General features: G+C 39.4%; 1 protein-coding gene across 6 annotated transcripts in view; it reads right to left on the reverse strand.

The window, feature by feature from the left end:
- Positions 1 to 20,000, reverse strand: part of LOC147034506 (epsin-2-like) — a 118,109-nt gene that overhangs the window by 48,584 nt on the left and 49,525 nt on the right. For all 6 annotated transcript variants that reach the window (XR_015059074.1, XM_085884510.1, XM_085884518.1 and 3 more), the window contains exon 4: positions 18,909 to 19,054. Coding sequence is in view for 5 of the 6 variants with exons in the window: in XM_085884510.1 (XP_085740636.1) it covers positions 18,909 to 19,054 (146 nt within the window). In the remaining variant the exon portion in view is untranslated. The remainder of the gene's footprint in view (positions 1 to 18,908; positions 19,055 to 20,000) is intronic.

Below are 20,000 nucleotides of genomic sequence, written 5' to 3' on the forward strand. Positions count from 1 at the left end.
ATATATATATATATATATATATATATATATATATATATATATATATATATATATATATATATATATATACACACATATACAAACATATATATATATAGTCGTCACAGCCATGTAGGTTAGGTTCATTCCCTTATTCAATTGTCCTGGACGGGCGGTAAACACCGACCAGGCTGGATCGCCAAGCGGTATTCTTTTGAGGTGAACACATGATCCTCAGATTATGGCATGTGCGCGGGAGGGATTGGATGGCACGAACGGAGCAGACGGAAGCACAGCACAAGGGGTTTATACTCAAACCCATGACAAATAAACAACACAAGGGTTTAATGAAAATATATCGAATATTTACAATGGCAGTAATAATTCAAAGTGCAATTATATCAAACGCGAGGTAAACCAGAGCCAAAAGTCAAGGTGCCTCGACACATGGACTTTAATACAGACAAGGGGAAAATAAAAGAAAGGAAAATCCTCCCTTTATTCTGTCACTTAGCTTTGTCCAGATGGTCTTTATTGAACTTTAGGGTCGAGCTGTGTCGTCCTGCATGGGAAACCACACCCAAAATGGTGTCAAGCCGCTCTCTGCGGTCATGTACCCAAGCTAATCGTGAGGCAGTAGTCAATGCCAGAACTCACCAACCGGCATGCTGCTTCTTCTCACGAACGAATATGCCGAATGTTCCTCTCACACAAGGTCTGCTCACAACGATAGCCACCTTCCTCCTCGACCAGACGAGACGATCACTGAGGCCCAGTGATAAGACCACGATCCACGCTCTTATTCCCTCCTCAGAAAAGTAGACACTTCACGGTTCAGCCGAACAGTCAATGACTGGCGTCTTGCCCAGCACAAACACTGGAATCGCGCAGCCATTTCGTCGTGCCGAGTGGAAAGCAAAAATGAGATCCTCATTCTCAGCCACATTCCTTCACCAACCGTGTCCTCCCAACTGTCCGCTCTTCCAACATGCCCCCCCCCACCCCCTTCACGTCACACGGACCAATCATAAGCCTCTGGGGCGTGACATGCTGGAACGAAGCTGGGAAGGCAGGGCTTCTTGCCTGCTTGGACGTGCAGCTCTGTTATTATTATTCTTACAAGAATGTAATTTTATTGCTGGGTTATAAATGCAAAAACGTAGGAAAAGATCACAGGGGGCAATTACATTCTGGGGGAAATTGGCCTTAATCCCCATCTAATTAGCACAGCACCACCCCCCGTGGGGTGACGAGTGACACAAGCTCACAGTTTCCCGACTAAAATTACATCGAGATGCCTCCAACACGTCCACGGATCAAGCAAATCTATACAATCTAAAAACTTTGCTATGAAATTCCTCCATCTTCCCCCACAACCCTAACATATAAACACACACATTTTATATACATACATACATACATACACATACACATACCTCCCGACTGTTATGGTGAGCATAGCTGTGGATTATGTCTCACATGGTAAAAACCAGATCACCCGCACAGAACAACCACCCGTTTGCCACCCAGACAATTGTTCGTGCTAATGCAGACCATTCAACCAGAAGGCACGTGATATGACCAGCAGGAAAATTGAAACACGAGTGACGAGCATTCCGCTGATCCCCATTGGACAACAGTCCACACCAAAGCGTCACCTCCAACACAGAGGCTTCGGCCCGGTGACTGTCAAAGAAACAAAGATTATATGGTCATCATCAGTTAAACAAACGGAACCACCGATCTGGATTTCAGGCTTATTTGCCCTCATCAGGATGGTAGACCGACAAATATCTAACCAATGATGACCACATTCGCCATTTATACGTCTGATGAGATAAAGAGGCCGAACCCTCTGTTGGAGGCGACACTTTGGTGTGGACTGTTGTCCAATGGCGATCAGCGGAGTGCTTGTCACTCATGTTTCGAATATATATATATATATATATATATATATATATATATATATATATATATATATATATATATATATACATATATATACATATATATACATATACATATATATACATATATATACATATATATATATATATATATATATATATATATATATATATATGGTGTCCCTAAAAAAATTACATCATTTGAAACTTGAATATCTAAGTAACTACATGTCCCAGGCAAACAAAAGTAAATAGGCTTCATGTTGAACAACAAAAGATTTATTTATCAAAATTCGAACAAGAGATTCAGAGATGTAGATTTTATAACCGTTTTCTCAAAACTTCACAAATGTTCAATATGCGCACCGCCTGTGACACGACACGTCAAGTCGGTGGTCCAACTCCTGTCAAACACGCTGTAGCATGTCTTGCGTAACATTCTCCAGCGCCTCAGTGATTCTCTGCTTTAGTTCCTCTAGGCTTGTAGGAAGAGGGGGGATATAGACCAGTCCTTTCACATAGCCCCATAGAAAAAAAAAAAAAAAATCACAAGATGTCAAGTCAGGTGAACGTGGTGGCCATTTCAACAGCACATTGTCATCACTGGCACGCCCAATCCATCTTCCTGGTCGATTCTCATTGAGATAAGAATTAAACATTCAACTGAGTTAGTTTTTACACATTTTGCTAAAATTTGAGATCATTTGAGCAAGAATTAGCTGTGTTATTAGACTACAAAATGTCATATTTTTTTTTAGGGACACACATATACATATATATTATATGTATACGTCTTCTCCTACTCGAGATGAATGTTGCGACGTCTGCCACAATGCAGAGACTGTCTTTGGCTCCCACAAGAGCTAGCTCACAGCACTAATTGTTTGTTTGGAGTCACACACTGATTTTACATATGTAGATATATACAGATAGATATCGTGCATTTACAGAAACGTCTCAATATTTTTACGATTCATAGTTTTACCAATTATATTTTGTGTCGTTTTATGATCTTAAAGAACACTTGTATTAATCTGCTAACTGAAGCTCCCTGTGTTAGCATACATCTGACTCGTAGTTTTAATCTATGGATAAGTTCAGTGCTGTGTGTGGTTGCTCTCACGGTCCTAATTTTTTCACCTGCAACCGTACCATAGAATATCTTTTTCAGAAAGTTTGTCTATGAAAGGCATTCGTACAATGTGGAATCGAAAAGCATCTCGTTTATCAAATAATTGAGTGAAATTAATTTCCGATATCTATTTGTAATTCAAAAAAATAAACTTAAGTGAGACTTCCTTTTTAAAATTGGAGTTATTTTGGATATACATCATGAAGCTGATCAAATACAAACCCATCATTAATGAGCAATAAATCAATTGATCTAATAAGTCCAGTGGAAGCCCAATTCTTGAAAACGTGTTTGAATGTAGAATGTTTTGCATACAAATGCAATATTATTGGCTTTGTCAATTGGAACAATAACAGTGTTCAAAGCAATTTTTAAATAAAAGTCTCCAGATTGTTTAAAATTATTCGGATGAAAGATTGAAGCTTTTCTTTTGAAATAAACAACTCCCTTTTACACGTTTCTCTACATCCTCCAACTACAAAGCCATTTGTTCATAATTTCCATCAATCCTATCATTGTAATTTCCATCGCTTTATTCCACGTAATCCTTTTGTTTTCTCCACAATTTGGTCCTTTTGTAAATAATGCACATAGTTTTCTATCTTTCACTTTTCTGAGATCACCTATGATAATGCATTTATGATGTACATCTTAAAATAAGGAATGTTCACAATTACAATGACGTATGTGCATTGCTCAATCACTCTTCGACATCTTTAGTTTGTACCGTTTCCTTATACAGTAATTGAAGATTTTTCCCTAAATTGCATTTTGTAAAGCGTACATAACCCTTGGTGGCTGGCTCTCTGTTGTATCGTTTCTGGAAGTTTACTCCACACTTCCTTCTGTTATAGTATTTTCTCCATATCGATCATTTCCACCCCTTTGTTTCCAAACAATTTTGATCAAGACATTCTCATTTCAACGATCAACTTCTCTATGTTTTTCTTTGTCCATCATATCCAGAATTGCTTCCGTATGTTATATTGGAAGTTCCTCTTGATTATTCTCTTCCATTAATGTTAACAATTTGCCAAACATAAGGTTTTTTTTTTAATCTCAATTCTACTGCTGTTGAACAATCTGTAGATATTTGATTTGTTAAGATCTACCCAATCATTTACGATTTGTTGCGGTGTCTAACTGGACTTTTATGTCCATAATTATGTTCTCCGCATGAGAGTCTCATGGTAAGGTATTAAATAAACCATCAGAGATGGGGAATCCCCCGCCATTGAATGAAAAAGGTCATACATATTCCAGATAATGAGGTGAATTGGAAACAATACACCATTTGGTCATCATCTCAAAAAAGTTCCCCAGGGGTGAGGAACCTAGTAACCAAAAATAATTAAAATCAGATAAGCGGTTTTCCATTTATTACAAAAAAATTATTTTCAAAATGGCTGCCCCAGTCGGCCATCTAGGATCCGGCCACGCCCAAAATCAATAGGGTTCTTCCTTTTCAGGTGGTACATGTGTGACCCAAATTTCAAATCGATATGGCAAACACTTTATGAGTTATCACCCTAACAGCTATAAATGTTGACGCCCGGACGGACGGACAGCGGACGACAACAATATCCCCCTTCCGCCACGCAGCGGGGGATAAAAAACAGATGCAATTATGGTTTGGCCATTATGTTGTATGCATCATTAATTCTTTCATTCAACCCATCTGGGTAAGCAGTTCTTAATTGTTTAATCCATAAAAGTTACCAACGCTTAAATAATTACCCTCGTGAAAGGATTTGGAGAGGGTATTGCATTTGGGTCCATCTGTCTGTACAGAACTTTGGTGTTTTTCTCCGCAATAGCTTGTTGTATTGAGACAAAATTTTCACCATTGGGGCAACTACTCATGTAGAACGTTTTAATTACAATTATGATGTCATAGGACACGTGGTGTGGCAGCCATATTGGAAAAACGGAAAAACTTTGGAGCTCTATCTCTGAAACCACACCAAGGAAAAATTAGAAACTTGGCACATAGCAAGGACTCCTCATGGGGAATGTGTGATTTTTTTTTTATTAATGACATCATAGGTGCCCTCGTTATGACGTTATAATTGCACATCCGATCAGCATGAAAATTTTTGAGGGTCATCTAGGGATAAAATGGTCCACAGAAAAAAAAAAAAAATTAATGACAGTCACATGATTCAGCAGCCATATTGTAAAAAAAATACATGTGTGTGTGTGTGTATATATATATATATATATATATATATATATATATATATATATATACATATATATACATATATATACATATATATACATATATATACATATATATACATATATATACATATATATACATATATATACATATATATATATATATATATATATATATATATATATATATAAAAAACCTTCAAAAATCTTCTCTGAAGTTGCTGAACAGATAGAGGCGAAACTTTATACGTATGGCCGCCTGTCCATGAGGAACAAAAGGTTCACATATGACATCATTGGTCACATGGTTTGGCAGCCATATTGGATTTACTTGAAAACCTATTAAAAAAAAAATCCACCACTCAAGAGAAGTCCGGACGAGGGTTTGCAATCTCTTCTTTTTCTCGTGCGATTGCTTTATCTTCCATCCTTTCTTTTTCAACCATTGCTACTTATGCTTTCTACAACCTGAACACTGAAGCTCACCTTTTGACAGTATCCATAAGTAAAGGGACTAGTGTGGTGGACAACCAGTAGTTTTACCTGGGTTTCTCATGCTGCTCCCGTGTTCATTCTTACATTACATCTCTGCATTGTTTCACCAACATATTGCACTGCACATTTGCTTCAATTCAATAAAGTCTTTGAGGTTTTACATGCAATCAATTATTTGGTTCATTTTGACTTGCAAGATATAGCCGTCACTGTAGAATTACTATATTGTTTGTAGCAAATATAGGGCAACTTTTGCAAACACCACATGCACACCATTGTTTGTCTATACTCTATCATTTAAATGCTCAGCGTCAAGCAAGGAAGCAGCATGTACCATTTTTAGTCTTTGGTACGACTTGGCCAGGGTTTGAACCGCTGACCTCAGACTTGGAGCGGATGCTCCAACCATTACACCAAGTCTGGTGTCATCTTCAGTTTGAAAGAGAAGTGCATAATTTTTGTTCAAAGTGTAGCAAACATTTGCTGTAGAGTCTCCTTTTATATATGGTTTATACATGTAGAGAATTTGTTGAAAATATACTTTAGATTTGATAATGCATGGAACACCTAAAGTTTTTATTTTTTTTAAATGTAAACTAAATTTTTTCATTTCTGAATGTTAAGCTGTATTCAGCTTCTTTGCACATCGAAACAATTAGTTCCCAATCACAAAAACTACCCTCGTTTTACACTGGATGTTGATGCTCAAGAAAAACCTGGGATTTTTTTTATCAACTATTTTAAAGCAGAACAGTCACACACAAACACTTGCTGTCAGTCCTGACCAACAGGGGTTGTCTGTCAATTTAGGTAACCATTCCAAAGTGTTGAGATCTTCAAAATGTAACCAGAGGAAAAAAAAAATGAAAAAACAAAATCTGATAAAGCTATAGTCTCTGAAAGTTGTAGTTATGCACTGGTGTGGCAAATGGGGGTTCATGGTCACCTTTCCAAGTAAGATGGATGACATATATAAACTCCATCATAGGATTGCTTGCCAGCTTAACTCCTTGGCTATTACGCTCACTTGTAACCACCTCATTCTATATGAATTAATTGCAGATAGTCAGGTTCCTTGTGTAATTTTGTTGGAATTTTTTGGAGCATAGCAAACCTATAGATTTGAGAAATTTAAAATGTATTTAAATTAAAAAATGTTTCACATTTTTTCAACTTTTGGAAAAGTCGTTTTGAGGTGAAAAACACTTTTTTTGAATTCCAATTTTAAAAAAATCTGAAACAATACAAAATAACCAACTGATGATGGATTACTGTTAAATGGCTAACAATGGATTTTATTAGATGATAAAATGTTGCATTTTGACTGTCAGTTGCAATGGAAACAGCATTTTTGGAGTGGAATTGTTATATATATATATATATATATATATATATATATATATATATATATATATATATATATATATATATATATATATATATATATATATATATATATATATATATATATATATATATATATATATATATATATATATATATATATATATATATATATATATATATATATATATTTTCCATCGGATGACCTAAATAATTGTTAAATATAGTGACCATGACTAACTTGCACATAAGTATTATGATTTTCAAGTATTGGAACAGTTGGTTGCCATGGAAATGGCCATCTGTGCAATGATACATTGGTGTGTCTGTTCAATATCAGAAGGTTTCAGCACCTTCAGTAGTAAAACGTTTGATTTTAAGTTTTTGTAGTTCGATTTATTGAAAGTGTGACCGTCTTTACCAGAAGATGAGCTTGATGCCACACACATGGAACCAGCACCCGCTGATGCTGTAATTGATGGCAGTACTAGCACGAAGGTCGCAGTCGTGGATGGAATGGTAGTTGTCCAGAAAATGACCAAGAAACCAACAATGGTCGTGACAGTGAAGGACCTCAGTGAATGTTTCAATGATAACAATCCGCACTGAGATGGTGACGAGTCTGACCAGAGGCTTCAACCATGTAATTCTTGTTTTTGATACATACAAGCAAGATTCCCTTAAGAGCACAACCAGAGACAAATGACGTCAAGGAAAGGCACCAGTCCAATATCAGGGCAAGAATTATACCAGTATCAAACACATCACGATGAGTCGATTTCTGTCCCATGATCAAACCAAGGCTGATCTGACGGAGTACTTGGCAGAGAAAACTAGAATACAACAGCGATTCAACAAAGGTGGTCGTCGTTTCGGCATCTGGGCAGACGTCGAGCAACAGGGGTCTCCAATTTGAGGCGAATAACCATGAGGAGGCCGAGACGTTGATGATCCAGCAAGCAATAGCTGCATCACAGCAACACACGGGAAATATTGAGCTGACGATATTCTCACCTGATATAGTTGTTCTGGTTCTTGCCATAGCAAACTATCATCTCCTGCCAAGACACACATCTATCTCAATGGCATCTAGCATTGTCAAAATCGAGCCAATCTGGAAGGCCCTAGGTGAGGAGAGAGCCCAGGCATTGCCAGCCTTCCACGTATTCACAGGTGCCGATAATACTGGGCGGTTCGCCCGATATGGTAAGGCAAAGTGGTTCCAGTGCTACTTGAAGGCCGATGACGACATGGTAGATGCCTTTACTATGCTCTGTAAGGATGCTGAACTGTCAGAGGAACTATACACAACTTTAGCAAGATTTTTCTGTTCAGGTTATTGTCCAAGTGGTGTCAATATTTCCAGCATCCCTGAACTTCGGTGGCATCTCTTCTGTAAGAACATGGCTGAGAATGACAAGTTACCACCAACTGTCGGTGCTCTGAGGCAGCATATCATGCGGGTACATATCCAGGCATACGTTTGGGGTCAAGCAGCAATTTCTCAGCAAACATTTCTTGATCCATTAAAGAATGGCTTCCACAAGGACACGAGTGGTCAACTAAAACCGACAGACATTCTCCCTGCACCAAAGGCAATTATCGAGATAAGGTGCCAGTGCAAGACAATGTTCATCACAGATGTTCCTGCAGGGCCAATAACTTAACATGCACCGATCTTTGCATGTGCAGCACTTCGTGTGAGAATGACGAGGACTCAAACATTGAACGGCATGACCACGATAGTGATGATGACGATGGCAATGATGAGTGACATGAGAGACAGTGATGCCAATTGGCTACCAACTCATATTTGACATGTACATTTCAATGATCACGATATTCATGCGTTACTCGTTTCAAGATTTGAAAGCAATACATTAAATAAACGGTAATTTGACAAAATGATAGCCGTTTCCATGGCAACCATTGCTCAAAATACAGATATATATTCTATATTAAGAACTGTCCTCAAGTTAATTATGCATCATCAGTTGCTTGCTTGAGATTAATTTTGAATTTTCAGAGCTGAAATTAAAAAAAAACAGGTTTTTACCCCAAAACGACCTATTTGACCACATTATATGCATTGAAAAAATGTGAAACATGGATTTTCTGTTTTGGTATTGTTTAAGCTTTCCAAAAATGTTGGGGTTAGCTACTCTCCAAAAAATTCCAACGAATGTCAAATTATGGACACAAGGAACTTGACGAAGGGCTCAAATGAACATTTCTATACAGAAATGCAGAAAAGTGAATTTTAACTTGTTTTGCAATGAATGGGAAGATGATCACAAATTAAAGCGAGGTAGTATTCACAGAATACTTATCCTGCACAGTCAATGGTTTTGGAGATGGAGGTGCAATATTGTTTATGGTTTTTCCACCAGAACACCAGAACATGACCTAAGACATGATCATCATTAATATTGTTGTGGATCCGGGGTGGTGGGATTCTCACCCGATCCTTGGCGCCACCCTCACCACTACCGTCTCCAGGGTTTATAACGCCGGCCGGCTCGGCACAGGCCTCGGGTCACGAGTCTTCAATTCCGATATCAACGTAATCCTTGTACCTTACCAGTTGGGGAAATAGAACCCTGGTTATAGACTGGTTGTGTCAGATGCCGAGCGTTTTCTGTCAGTCTGTAACCATTTTGGTTTTATATGCCAATCGAACGGATCGTTCCTCGACGCGACACGAATTAATCCATAGCGGTAACTTCATACGAACCAACCAGATTTATTGGGGAACATCAGGGAACACGACATAAGCAAATCATTTATGACAATGTTTTTATTAACAATCTTTAACCTGTTCTTAACTCGGGAACTACGGACGACAGGTTTCGAGGGGGGTCCCTACCGAGATATGCCTTATAAAACACGTGCAGACAAGACAGACAGACAGACAGAGACAGCATGCATGCAAGACAGAGTACTTGGTGATGTCCCATGGACGAGAGGAAAGCGTCAAAAAAGCACGAATGTCACTCGTAACAAGCGGATGTCCACGGATTTGAGCCCCCAGCTCGAACGCGCCGCGTGGCAAGATGGCGGCACCGTACTCTTTCCTTTCCGCACCGAACGCGGTCTCCGCACGCTCTGACCCCACGTAAGATCGACGATGGGCCTCAGCTGATTTCTCTCAAGGTCCAGCATACAAATCCAGGCCTTGCCTGTTCACCAAAGGCCCAAATCGAGGTGCTGGGCTCTGGCAAGCGGATCAGCAAACGTGTCGAGCCGTTGGTGTGAGCAGGGACCGTCAAAGGCTCCGTCGTTTCCTCTCTTGCCTTCCCGCCTCGAAGCCCGACTTCTCAACTCCGTCCTCGGTTTCTTTCTCTGTAGAATCACCTTTTCTTTCCTTTTCCACGCTCACCTCTCCAAGCCGGCTGCAGTCTCTCTCACGGCAGAATCACCTCCTCATATGAGTGGATCGCCGACTCGATATGCAGGCCGCCTCTCTTTTGTTCGCTTCGAAACACGAGCATGCCTCGAGAGCGACTGTTCCCACACAATGAACCCTTTTACGAAGCCTTCGTTCGCTTCGAAGCCACCCCGAGCACGCCTCGAAAAACCCGACTGTTTTCCACACTCCACTCTTTCTCCAGTTTCTCTTTCGTTTGAAACACTAGCACGCCTCGCTCAGCGAAGCCGACCGCAGTTTTTGTACTTCAGTTTCACTTCTCCTTTTCGGCGCTGTGGCCTCTGAGTTTCACTTCCTCTTTTTGGCCACACCCTCTCAGCTGACAGGGCAGGGCCTCGTCCGGGATGGGGTAGGGAGAAGAGGGAGCTCTCGTTCCACCACCACCGCACAAACAATAAAACGGCCTCTTACATCTCCCGACACACATGTAACGTCCATTTTACCACACAACCGAGCTAAACATGCATTTAATGGGGATCTGAGCTAATCCTATATTTAGTAGTCCAATAAGGGCCATTTCGGTAACAATATATTCCACAGGAGGAGGCACTCCTTTGGTTAAAATCGTGTGTCCATCAGACAAACAGTTGCTGAGAAAAAATTAATAATGATCAGATAAGTGTTGTACTTGTCAAATTATGATGTCAACGAAGTTACCGATGACATTAACGTATCTTATTCCCCATGGGGAGTCGTTTACAATGAGCCAGGTCTCAATTATTTTCCATGGAGTGGTTTCAGAGATATAGATGTGCGAAGTTTTTCCAAGATGGCGTCCGTACATGACCTATGACAATTATGAATTAAAAAAAAATTCCACAGGCAGAGGCACTCAGATGGTAAAATTTCATGTCAATCAGACTAACAGTTGCAGAGGAATTTTTTTAATACTGATCAGATAAAGCGTTGTACTTGTCGAATGACATCATCAACAACACAACTTATTCCCGATTGTGAGTAATCGACAACGAGCAATGTTTCAATTTTTTTTTTTTTTAAGATCGAGTGGTTTGGGAGATCGAGGTGCAATGTTTTTCCAAGATTGTGTCTGTACCACGTGAGCTATGACATCAAATTGATCAATAAAAAATTATACAGGCAGAGGCTGTATAATAATTATACATAAAATTATACATAAATAACAAACCATGTTTTCCAAAAATATATTTAAAAAAACTATGGTAAAATTTTGTGTCAATCAGAACAATGGTTGCCGAGAAAATTTATTTATTTTTAAAATGCAGACATGCACGCAACCGAATGCCGAACCTTGCTCTTCACTCCATGAGTGCAGGGTGAAAATTAGTCAATATACAAGGTAAATGTTGTCAAGGCAGGGAAAAAGCTTGGTGCCAGACATCACCCCTTATAAAGAGAAGTGTGTGTGGGGGGGGGGGGGCGGTGGGAAGGGACAACACAAGCTGAACTCCACTTTAAATAGGTACATGGCAGAGAGACAGAGAATATGTGGATGGGGGTTGTGCCTGAGATCGTGAACAGCTGTCTTGAAGCCCCCTGTCTTGCAGCTGCAGCTGTCTTGAAGTCTTGAAGTAGACAAGAAAGCAATCGCAAAAACAGAGGATAGTTCATTCCAGCGGTGGAAAAAAAAAAGGAACGAACGAGTGGAGGGTTGCAAGTCTCAGTGTATGCCATTAAAGCAGTGAATCTGGATTTTGGAAGTTTCACCAGAATGTAGTTACTGACAGACCATGTGCACCCTACAGAAACCTGAGGAGAGGGAGAGGGACATAGCACAGAAATGGCAGAGGGTGCAAGACCAGGAAGGAGATGGTGAAAGACAGCCCACAGACCTATCTACGATAAGAAATTTATAGGCCAAGTGATTTGGCTTCATCACAGGAGATTCCAACGATTTTAAAGGCTTTGGTTTCCACGGCATCAAGCTGAGCAAGGTGTGAGACAGGGGCACGAGCCCAGAGGAGAGAAGACCCTATCTAGTTGTGGATGAAGGCCTTGTAGACAGATAAAAGTTCAAGTGTGCCAAGGAAAGACTTTGTACAATGGAGGATCCCCAATTGACAACCAGCTTTGGAGGCAACACAGATGTGGTTTGGCCAAGAAAGATCATGGTCGACAATGAGGCCAAAAGGTTTGAATGACTGAACTGCAAGAGACTGAAGGAAGTAGATGTGAGGGTTCACCAGTCAATATTTTCAGAGAGATCATGAGTGTGAAGTTTGTCAGGATTGAAAGACATATTCCAAGTGTTTGACCAGATTGTGATTTTGTCAAGGTCTGAAGATGGAAGAGGCCACTACCTGCCTATCTGAAGGATGTGGGACATCACAGCAGGGGGTAGAGTAATCAGCAAATAGATAAAGCAGACTTTCCAGAGTCAGAGATCATTTAGGAAGATCAGGAATAGGATTGAATCCAGAACACTGCCTTGGGGCACTCCAGCTTTCACCTGCATTTTTGCTCTCTAGTATTGTAATAAGGTGAAAATAAACCTCCTTGGCAATGGGCACCTAGCAACTCTCCTGATCCATGACTGCATCATTACATTTTTGGAATGGAACAGACCATTTCCATCTCATTTGTGTGACCACCTTCCTGAGGATTTTCAATCAAAATTGCATCGATTGGTAATTTAATGATTTTTCGCCATAATTACACATCAATCATTCGCTATTTCCAGATCATGGTGGTTTTCAACATGCGCTGTATGGCACAAAAACATTTGGGCAATGTAACAATTGTGAAGTGAGGCATCAAATATCCAATTCTGCCAGAAGGGGAGACGAATGTTCAGAAATATAGTCTCATTTTCATGAAATACTTTCCATTTGAGTTAATTTCACATGTCCATCACACCAATCACCTTTCCACTGGAAAGACAGTCAATGGAAAAATTTGACTTTTAAACAATTGCTTTCGTACGAGAGAATGAAGGCCTCAGACAACCCCACTAATTTTGACTATCCAATTACTTTTTAAGAATTTGTATACAAAAAAAAAAAAAAAAAAAAATAAAAATCTAGGCCCAGAGAGCAAGATTAAAAGAGACAAACAAGAAAAAGAGTAATCAGAGATGGCAGACCCTCCCCAGGACTTGTTTTGTGTGGTGTATTTTGTGTGGCATTTGTGTACTCGTGTTATGTGAGATAATTAGAACTACCACTTCAAAAATGCTGGCAGTGATGACTGCTTCAGCCATTTCAGAGAAGATTTTTAAAGGTTTTTGTTTTGGCAGCCATATTGTTTTTAAAATCACATGACTGATTAAGTCATCAAAAAAAAAAAATTTGTGGACCACTTTATCCCAATATGACCCTCAAATTTTCAGCCTGATCAGATGTAGCGTTCTACATATGCAATTACGACATCATAACGAAGGCACTTATGACATCATAAAAAATAAAATAAGTAATGATGAAAAAAAAGCTTCTTTTTTTTTTTTTAATCACATTCCTCATGAGTTCTTGCTATGTGTGAAGTTTCAATTTATTTCCTTGGTGCAGTTTCAGAGATGAAGGTTCAAAGTTTTTTCCAACATGGCTGCCACACTATGTGATGTATTATGTCATAATCATCATCAAAACATTCAATATGAGTAGTCGCACCTATGGTGAAAATTTAATGTCAATCCGACAAGCGGTTGCGGAGAAAAACACTAAAGTTCTGTGCGGATGAAAACAAAATGCCCTCTCCTTTGGTGAGGGTATAAAGGAAAAGTACAAAGAGTGGGGCAGTGGGCAAGCACAATACTCAAGGGGGTTTTTGTGAAAGTATTCTCTTGCTTTTCCATGAGTCTCGCTCTTGCAGACAAATTAACTAAAGGAATGAACAAAAAGAAAAAGAGAACCGGGTAAAAACCAGGAAACCTGCAAGCAAGAAGGTTGGGTTGGAGGAGGGGGTTGGAAAGGTACAGGGTGACATGGCAGTATACCACGAACCTGAAGCTATGGGGGGGGGGGGAAGAAATGAAATGAAGTCTCAGAAAGGTGGGTGCACAAATAAGAAGAGAGGAAGTAAAGAGTAGAGATGGGGAGGGAGCCTGCATTTAGGAGAAAGACACAAGGAGAAGCATTATAGAGGTGACAAACTTGTTTGCCAAAAAAAACTGACATATGAATCCACCAGGATGGTGCAGACAGTGCACTTCCCTTTGACCTTTATTCTGGGTTCGATTACTGAGCAGAGTACAAAGTGTTGGACTGACAATGCAACGCCCTGCTTGCTCACAGTGTGCCATTCCGAGGATGGATGTTAAGCTGGGGATCCATCAGCAACTACAAGCTGGTGGATGCGAAAGACCCCCTAATGTCTTTTGTACAAGAGTAGACAAGATATTGGTAGCATTCTGACCAAATTCCATAATTCCCAGTTCGAACTGACAGGGAGCATTGCATCAGCGGCATCTCAGACACTCCTCAATGTTGTTAACCCACAACCACGTGCTGCAGACGGGTAGTGCTTCTCTTCTGATCTTGCTCCGAAATGCAAGCTTTATGCCCATTTCAACTCTGTACTATCTTGATTGGTAATTAATGTCTTTCACCCTTGGGAAGAAACAAACCAAACAAAAATTAAACTACTTTCATTCATCGACCAATGGGCTGCTTCTCCAATTGTAAAATGATGTAATCTACTTGGTTAACAGGTCTGAGGGAACAACTCGCGTCAAATATATTTGGGATCACCCGTCACTGAAATAATGTAGAGTGCAACACAAAGGGCATAATACAACAGTGCAAGTTGAATTCTCCAAATAATTATGCTGCTTGAAGTGAATGACATATGCAAGCAACTTCAAAACGAGTTTTAAGAAACTTCAGTGAACACAAATCAACAATTGTGGAATCTCCCGAGAAGATGATTTGCAACAAGTCACTGAATTTCAACTCGTGTTTTAAAAATATATACAGTATTTGAAAGAAAACGACGCAGTCCAGAACCTGCCAGTTGTAATTGAAGCAAAAGGAAATTTTGTATATGGTTAGCACCATGCTGTACAATTTGCTCGCTTTATCGCTATTGGTTTGTTTCATATCAAGACATTTAGCTTTTCTATGATCATTCGGACCCCATATCTTCAATTCAAGTTCCTCCAAGGCAAAGTATATTTCCTTTGTTGATTTTGGTGATCAAAAATTGGATGCATAGATCAAGAGAAAAATCCTTCAGTGTTATTTTGTCTGCTTACAATAGCTCACGCTCTCACTGATGTCGTGCCATGCCAACGGGGTGTAACCTCTTGAGCAATTCTGTTCGCACCTCAATTAGGCCAAACAGTGTAGTTAGTACACATGATTATGCAGTGGTTGAAGAAGTAGTTGTAATCGTTAATGGATGGCAAAAACAAAATACAATTTTTATGCCCACAAAATGGTGCATTTGCCTGCCCTTTTGTCCACAAAAGATTGCACTTATGGTGAATACGGTACAATACAATACACAAGTGGGCTGCCATTCTTTAAGAATAATTTTGTTTGTTTGTTTTTTTTGAAGTCTCATGCTGGTATGCCTACAATTCTCTATTATTAGGATCTTGTAATGTTTGAGGCCAAATAAATCTGGAGTGAAGCAAAATGCGATTATACACCAGGAAGGATTGGAAAGTATAATCGTATGAGGTTCTCCAACAGATGGAAATGTGATAACCTATGGTGTTAAAGAGCATGTGAAGAATCATTTTCAGTGGCAATACCCAGGCAGGTTCAATGCATATTCACATGTACTTTTAATGCATGGGTTAGCAAAAGGTGGGGTGAGGTGCAAAGGCCGTAAACGAGAATGGCGAGAACCATGGTGTGAACGAGGCTCAAGTGTGCAAGTCCAGAATATGCACAAAAACATCCCAAGTGCCTCCACTTCAGGAAATGAATGGTTTCAGAGAATCCTACACTTTTCATCACAAATAAGTACAATGTAAAGTAACATTTTTTTTATGCAAAGGATTAAGGGATGGTCACAATAAATGATAATGTGAAACCACCCAGACATCGTTATTTTTTTAATAATGGTTGGCCCAAGAATTGTGACCATCCCTACCTTGTTTACATACTTTTAGGAGGGAGAAACATCATGACCTCCTTTTGCATTTTAAAATGTTTTTAGTGCTCGTTTTACATTTTTTTAAAGAAATGCGTTTCAATGCTGGAGAATTTCATTGTTATTGCACAGAATTTTGTTTTAATTTTACAATTTGTGTTCTATTGAAGACGAGCAGTAGCCCAACAGGATGTCAAGTTTTTACACCCGAGACCTTGGGCTAAGAAAGGACAATGGGAAATGATTAGCATTCTTAATTGTTCGCCATCCAGTCATTCCTCACCTCCCCAACACAAATGCCCTGAACATGGCTGTTCTGCTGAGACAGTCATCCTGAACATGACCTGAGACTGAGAACAATTTTTGTGCCATGCGACTAAATGCGAACTCGGACATGAAATAGGGGTTTGGTTTTAAAAAGCAAAACATGCAAACATGAATTCACAATCATAGAGTTAGTACCAAAATGGGGGTTTGGATGTATTATATATATACATATATAATATATGAAAAATACGGAAATTATGTTTCTCACGAGGAAAGGTATTTTGAAAAGGACATTTCCACAAACACCTCACAACCCAACGTACAGTATAGGCAAATTTGGAGCAGATAATCAAAAGCTATTAATTACTGTATTTGTAATGGCGTCTGGCCAAGGAGGGGCCTCGAGCCCCTGAGCACCCCCCACCCCCCCCCCCCGTTGCACCTATGCATGACATGCTTTCTTATCTGAACATGTGCCTAGCAAGGTTCAGAGTTGATCAAGTACGCGTGGGGAAGGACATGGCCTTGCCAAACTACGGTGGCATTGGTCGAGTACGAGAGAACAAGCTCTCAATTAGAGAGCATCTGTAAATATTTAACTGTAGAAAGGAATGATACCAAAGGGTGCTGCACAAACTAAAACTGTCAGATGGTACCACAGTCATTTCCATTGAGAGGGGCAGCTCAAGGATGAGACTGATGACCAAGATGATTTGCCGGTTCTGACCGATCTCGGTTTTTATCTCACCTGGACTTTAGTCTGGTGAGGTTATGCAATCGAGCAGCGTCATCGGGCGGGTCATTCAGTGAGTCTGTAAACACTTCAATCATTATTGCTTGAACCAATCACAATTTTGATGAAACTGATCCACAAGCTTCATATCTGATACTAAATAAAGGTGTATTGACCACATCAAAATCTGTGCTCATTCAGGGAGTCTACAGGGGGTTTGCATTGACCCTCCCCCAAAATAAGTATTCACTCTCTTCTCCAAAATAACACACATTTTCAATGAAACTAAACTTGACCACAACTTTCATCAACCATGATGTACTAAAGTTTGTTCATGGCATTAAAAAAAAAAAAAAAAACCATGGTCAAAGGTGGGTTTGAGACTGTTTCCCCTAATCCAGGTGAGCTTAAAGACCTGCGGTCCGATGTTTGTTTTTTTTTTAACTTTTGACAGTCTGCAGTACTGCAAAGTTATCCCTGCCTAGATAATCAGCTGAACAGACCAAGTACGCTCTCGTATGCAGCCTTGAAACTACTTTTTAAGAGAAGATACTTTTTAAGAGAAGATACTTTAGTTTTATATATAGTGGGTGGAGCAGACTTCAATTTTTTTTTTCCTCTCCATGCCATCCCTAGAGTGCCATCACACACAAATTGCTCAATCAAGGCGAACAACAATGTGTGTGTACATATATATATATATATATATATATATATATATATATATATATATATATATATATATATATATATATATACATACATATATATATATATACATACATATATATATATATACATATAAAAAAGTTACTTTTTTTGCTGATCTTGAAGGGGGGAAAAGAAAGAAAAAAAAAAAAGAAAAAAAAAAAAAACTACTATTCTCATCATTGTCGAATTTAAGGATATAATTGATAACGATTATAGTATTTGATTTGAAAACACATTTTCACACATTTCATGATCGTGAGTAATGCACATCTCAACAATCGTGGATGCGGATCGATTCACAGCAGGAGATGGTATCACTTTTCCTGTCAGCCAATGACAATGCACCATAAATCTGTGGTTTGTCGAATGATGAAGCAGCTTCCAGCATTGGCAGAGATATCCCAATAAATGGCTCAACTCATTTTTCCAAAATTAAGATTTGAAAATTGGTGACATTTGTGTTGATGCCTATCCGACGACGATGCAACGTACGCAAAAATGAATTACAAAAAAAAAATAAAGGCCTTGAGAGGACATGCCTTTGGCTCCATTGGGCCCCAAGAGTAAATGCTACCAAATGCTTTTACAAGTTCAAAACCAGATCACATCGATTAACAATAACACACTAAGTGCAACAAGCACAAAGTGGAGAACAACCACTGCTCAGCAAGCACAATCACACAACGCTCACCCGCTCCGCCGCACAGCAACGCTCACCCGCTCCGCCTCCTCTTTGCTCATGGCAAGTGCCAGCTGCAGCTGTAGTTCTTCTTCACCAGTGTTTTTTGGCCGTGCCGTCTCCAGCTCCGAAGCACTAGGTGTTGCACCATTGCTTCCTGCCACCACACCAGGACCTGGAATTTCTGTGGATATTAAAAGAGGATCAATGTGGTATAAATTCTTTACATCTTACATGACTATAATGAATAAAGAGGACATAAATTTCCAAATGCATTTGATCCAACATACAAGAGGTTGGGCAAGAGATACTCTCTACAATCTGACAGCAAATTTCATCATCACAGCACCAGATCACAACTGAAGAATTCATACATGGTATATTTTGTGGGACCCATATTCGAGGTCCACTTGCACCACAACGAGCTAATTCCATCGCAAAATAGGAAAGCGTATTGATCAAACAACACTTTACAATCCACACAAATATCTACAATATTCTGTACAGTATTTAGTAGAAATAAAATAAAAGTAGGCCAGCATACTGGCCTAAACTACCACTCCCCCCCCCCTCCATCTCAATGATAATTATCAAACAAGCTATATGCACAGGTATGAGATGGCCAACTAGCCCTGTCCAATTTTCCTTGATCTATCCATTCCTTAAAATAAAGACTTCAATTTGGTTTATTATCCTAAACCCTTCTATTTAGACTTGCATTTAAAAAGTAGACAATTCAACGTCGAGACGTCGACCAATATGCCTCCACTCATTTTAACTGACCAAATACCTCAAGACTATTTCACCTCACCATCTCATCTGTATCAGGGTGCATGTACTTAGTTTAGTTCAAATCCCTGAGCCAATGGTATCACATCAACACGAGTTTTAATGTGACCTTCGATCCTTGACCTTTTAGTAACAAATCTATCACGGATGAACACACTGACGGAGGTTTATACATCCTTGTAGCAAGTTTGGTCAAAATCCCATCACTGGTTCACAAGTTAGCATGGTAACAGAATTTTTTTTTAACCTCACACGACTTCTGATCTTTGACCTCGACATCATAATCTTAGCAGTTGATCTTTTAATCATTATACATACTTGGACCAAGTTTGATTGAGATC

This window comes from Eptatretus burgeri, chromosome 1 (assembly GCF_056783735.1).
Source record: "Eptatretus burgeri isolate ZD-2024b chromosome 1, Ebu_testis_v1, whole genome shotgun sequence".
Taxonomy (NCBI): domain Eukaryota; kingdom Metazoa; phylum Chordata; class Myxini; order Myxiniformes; family Myxinidae; genus Eptatretus; species Eptatretus burgeri.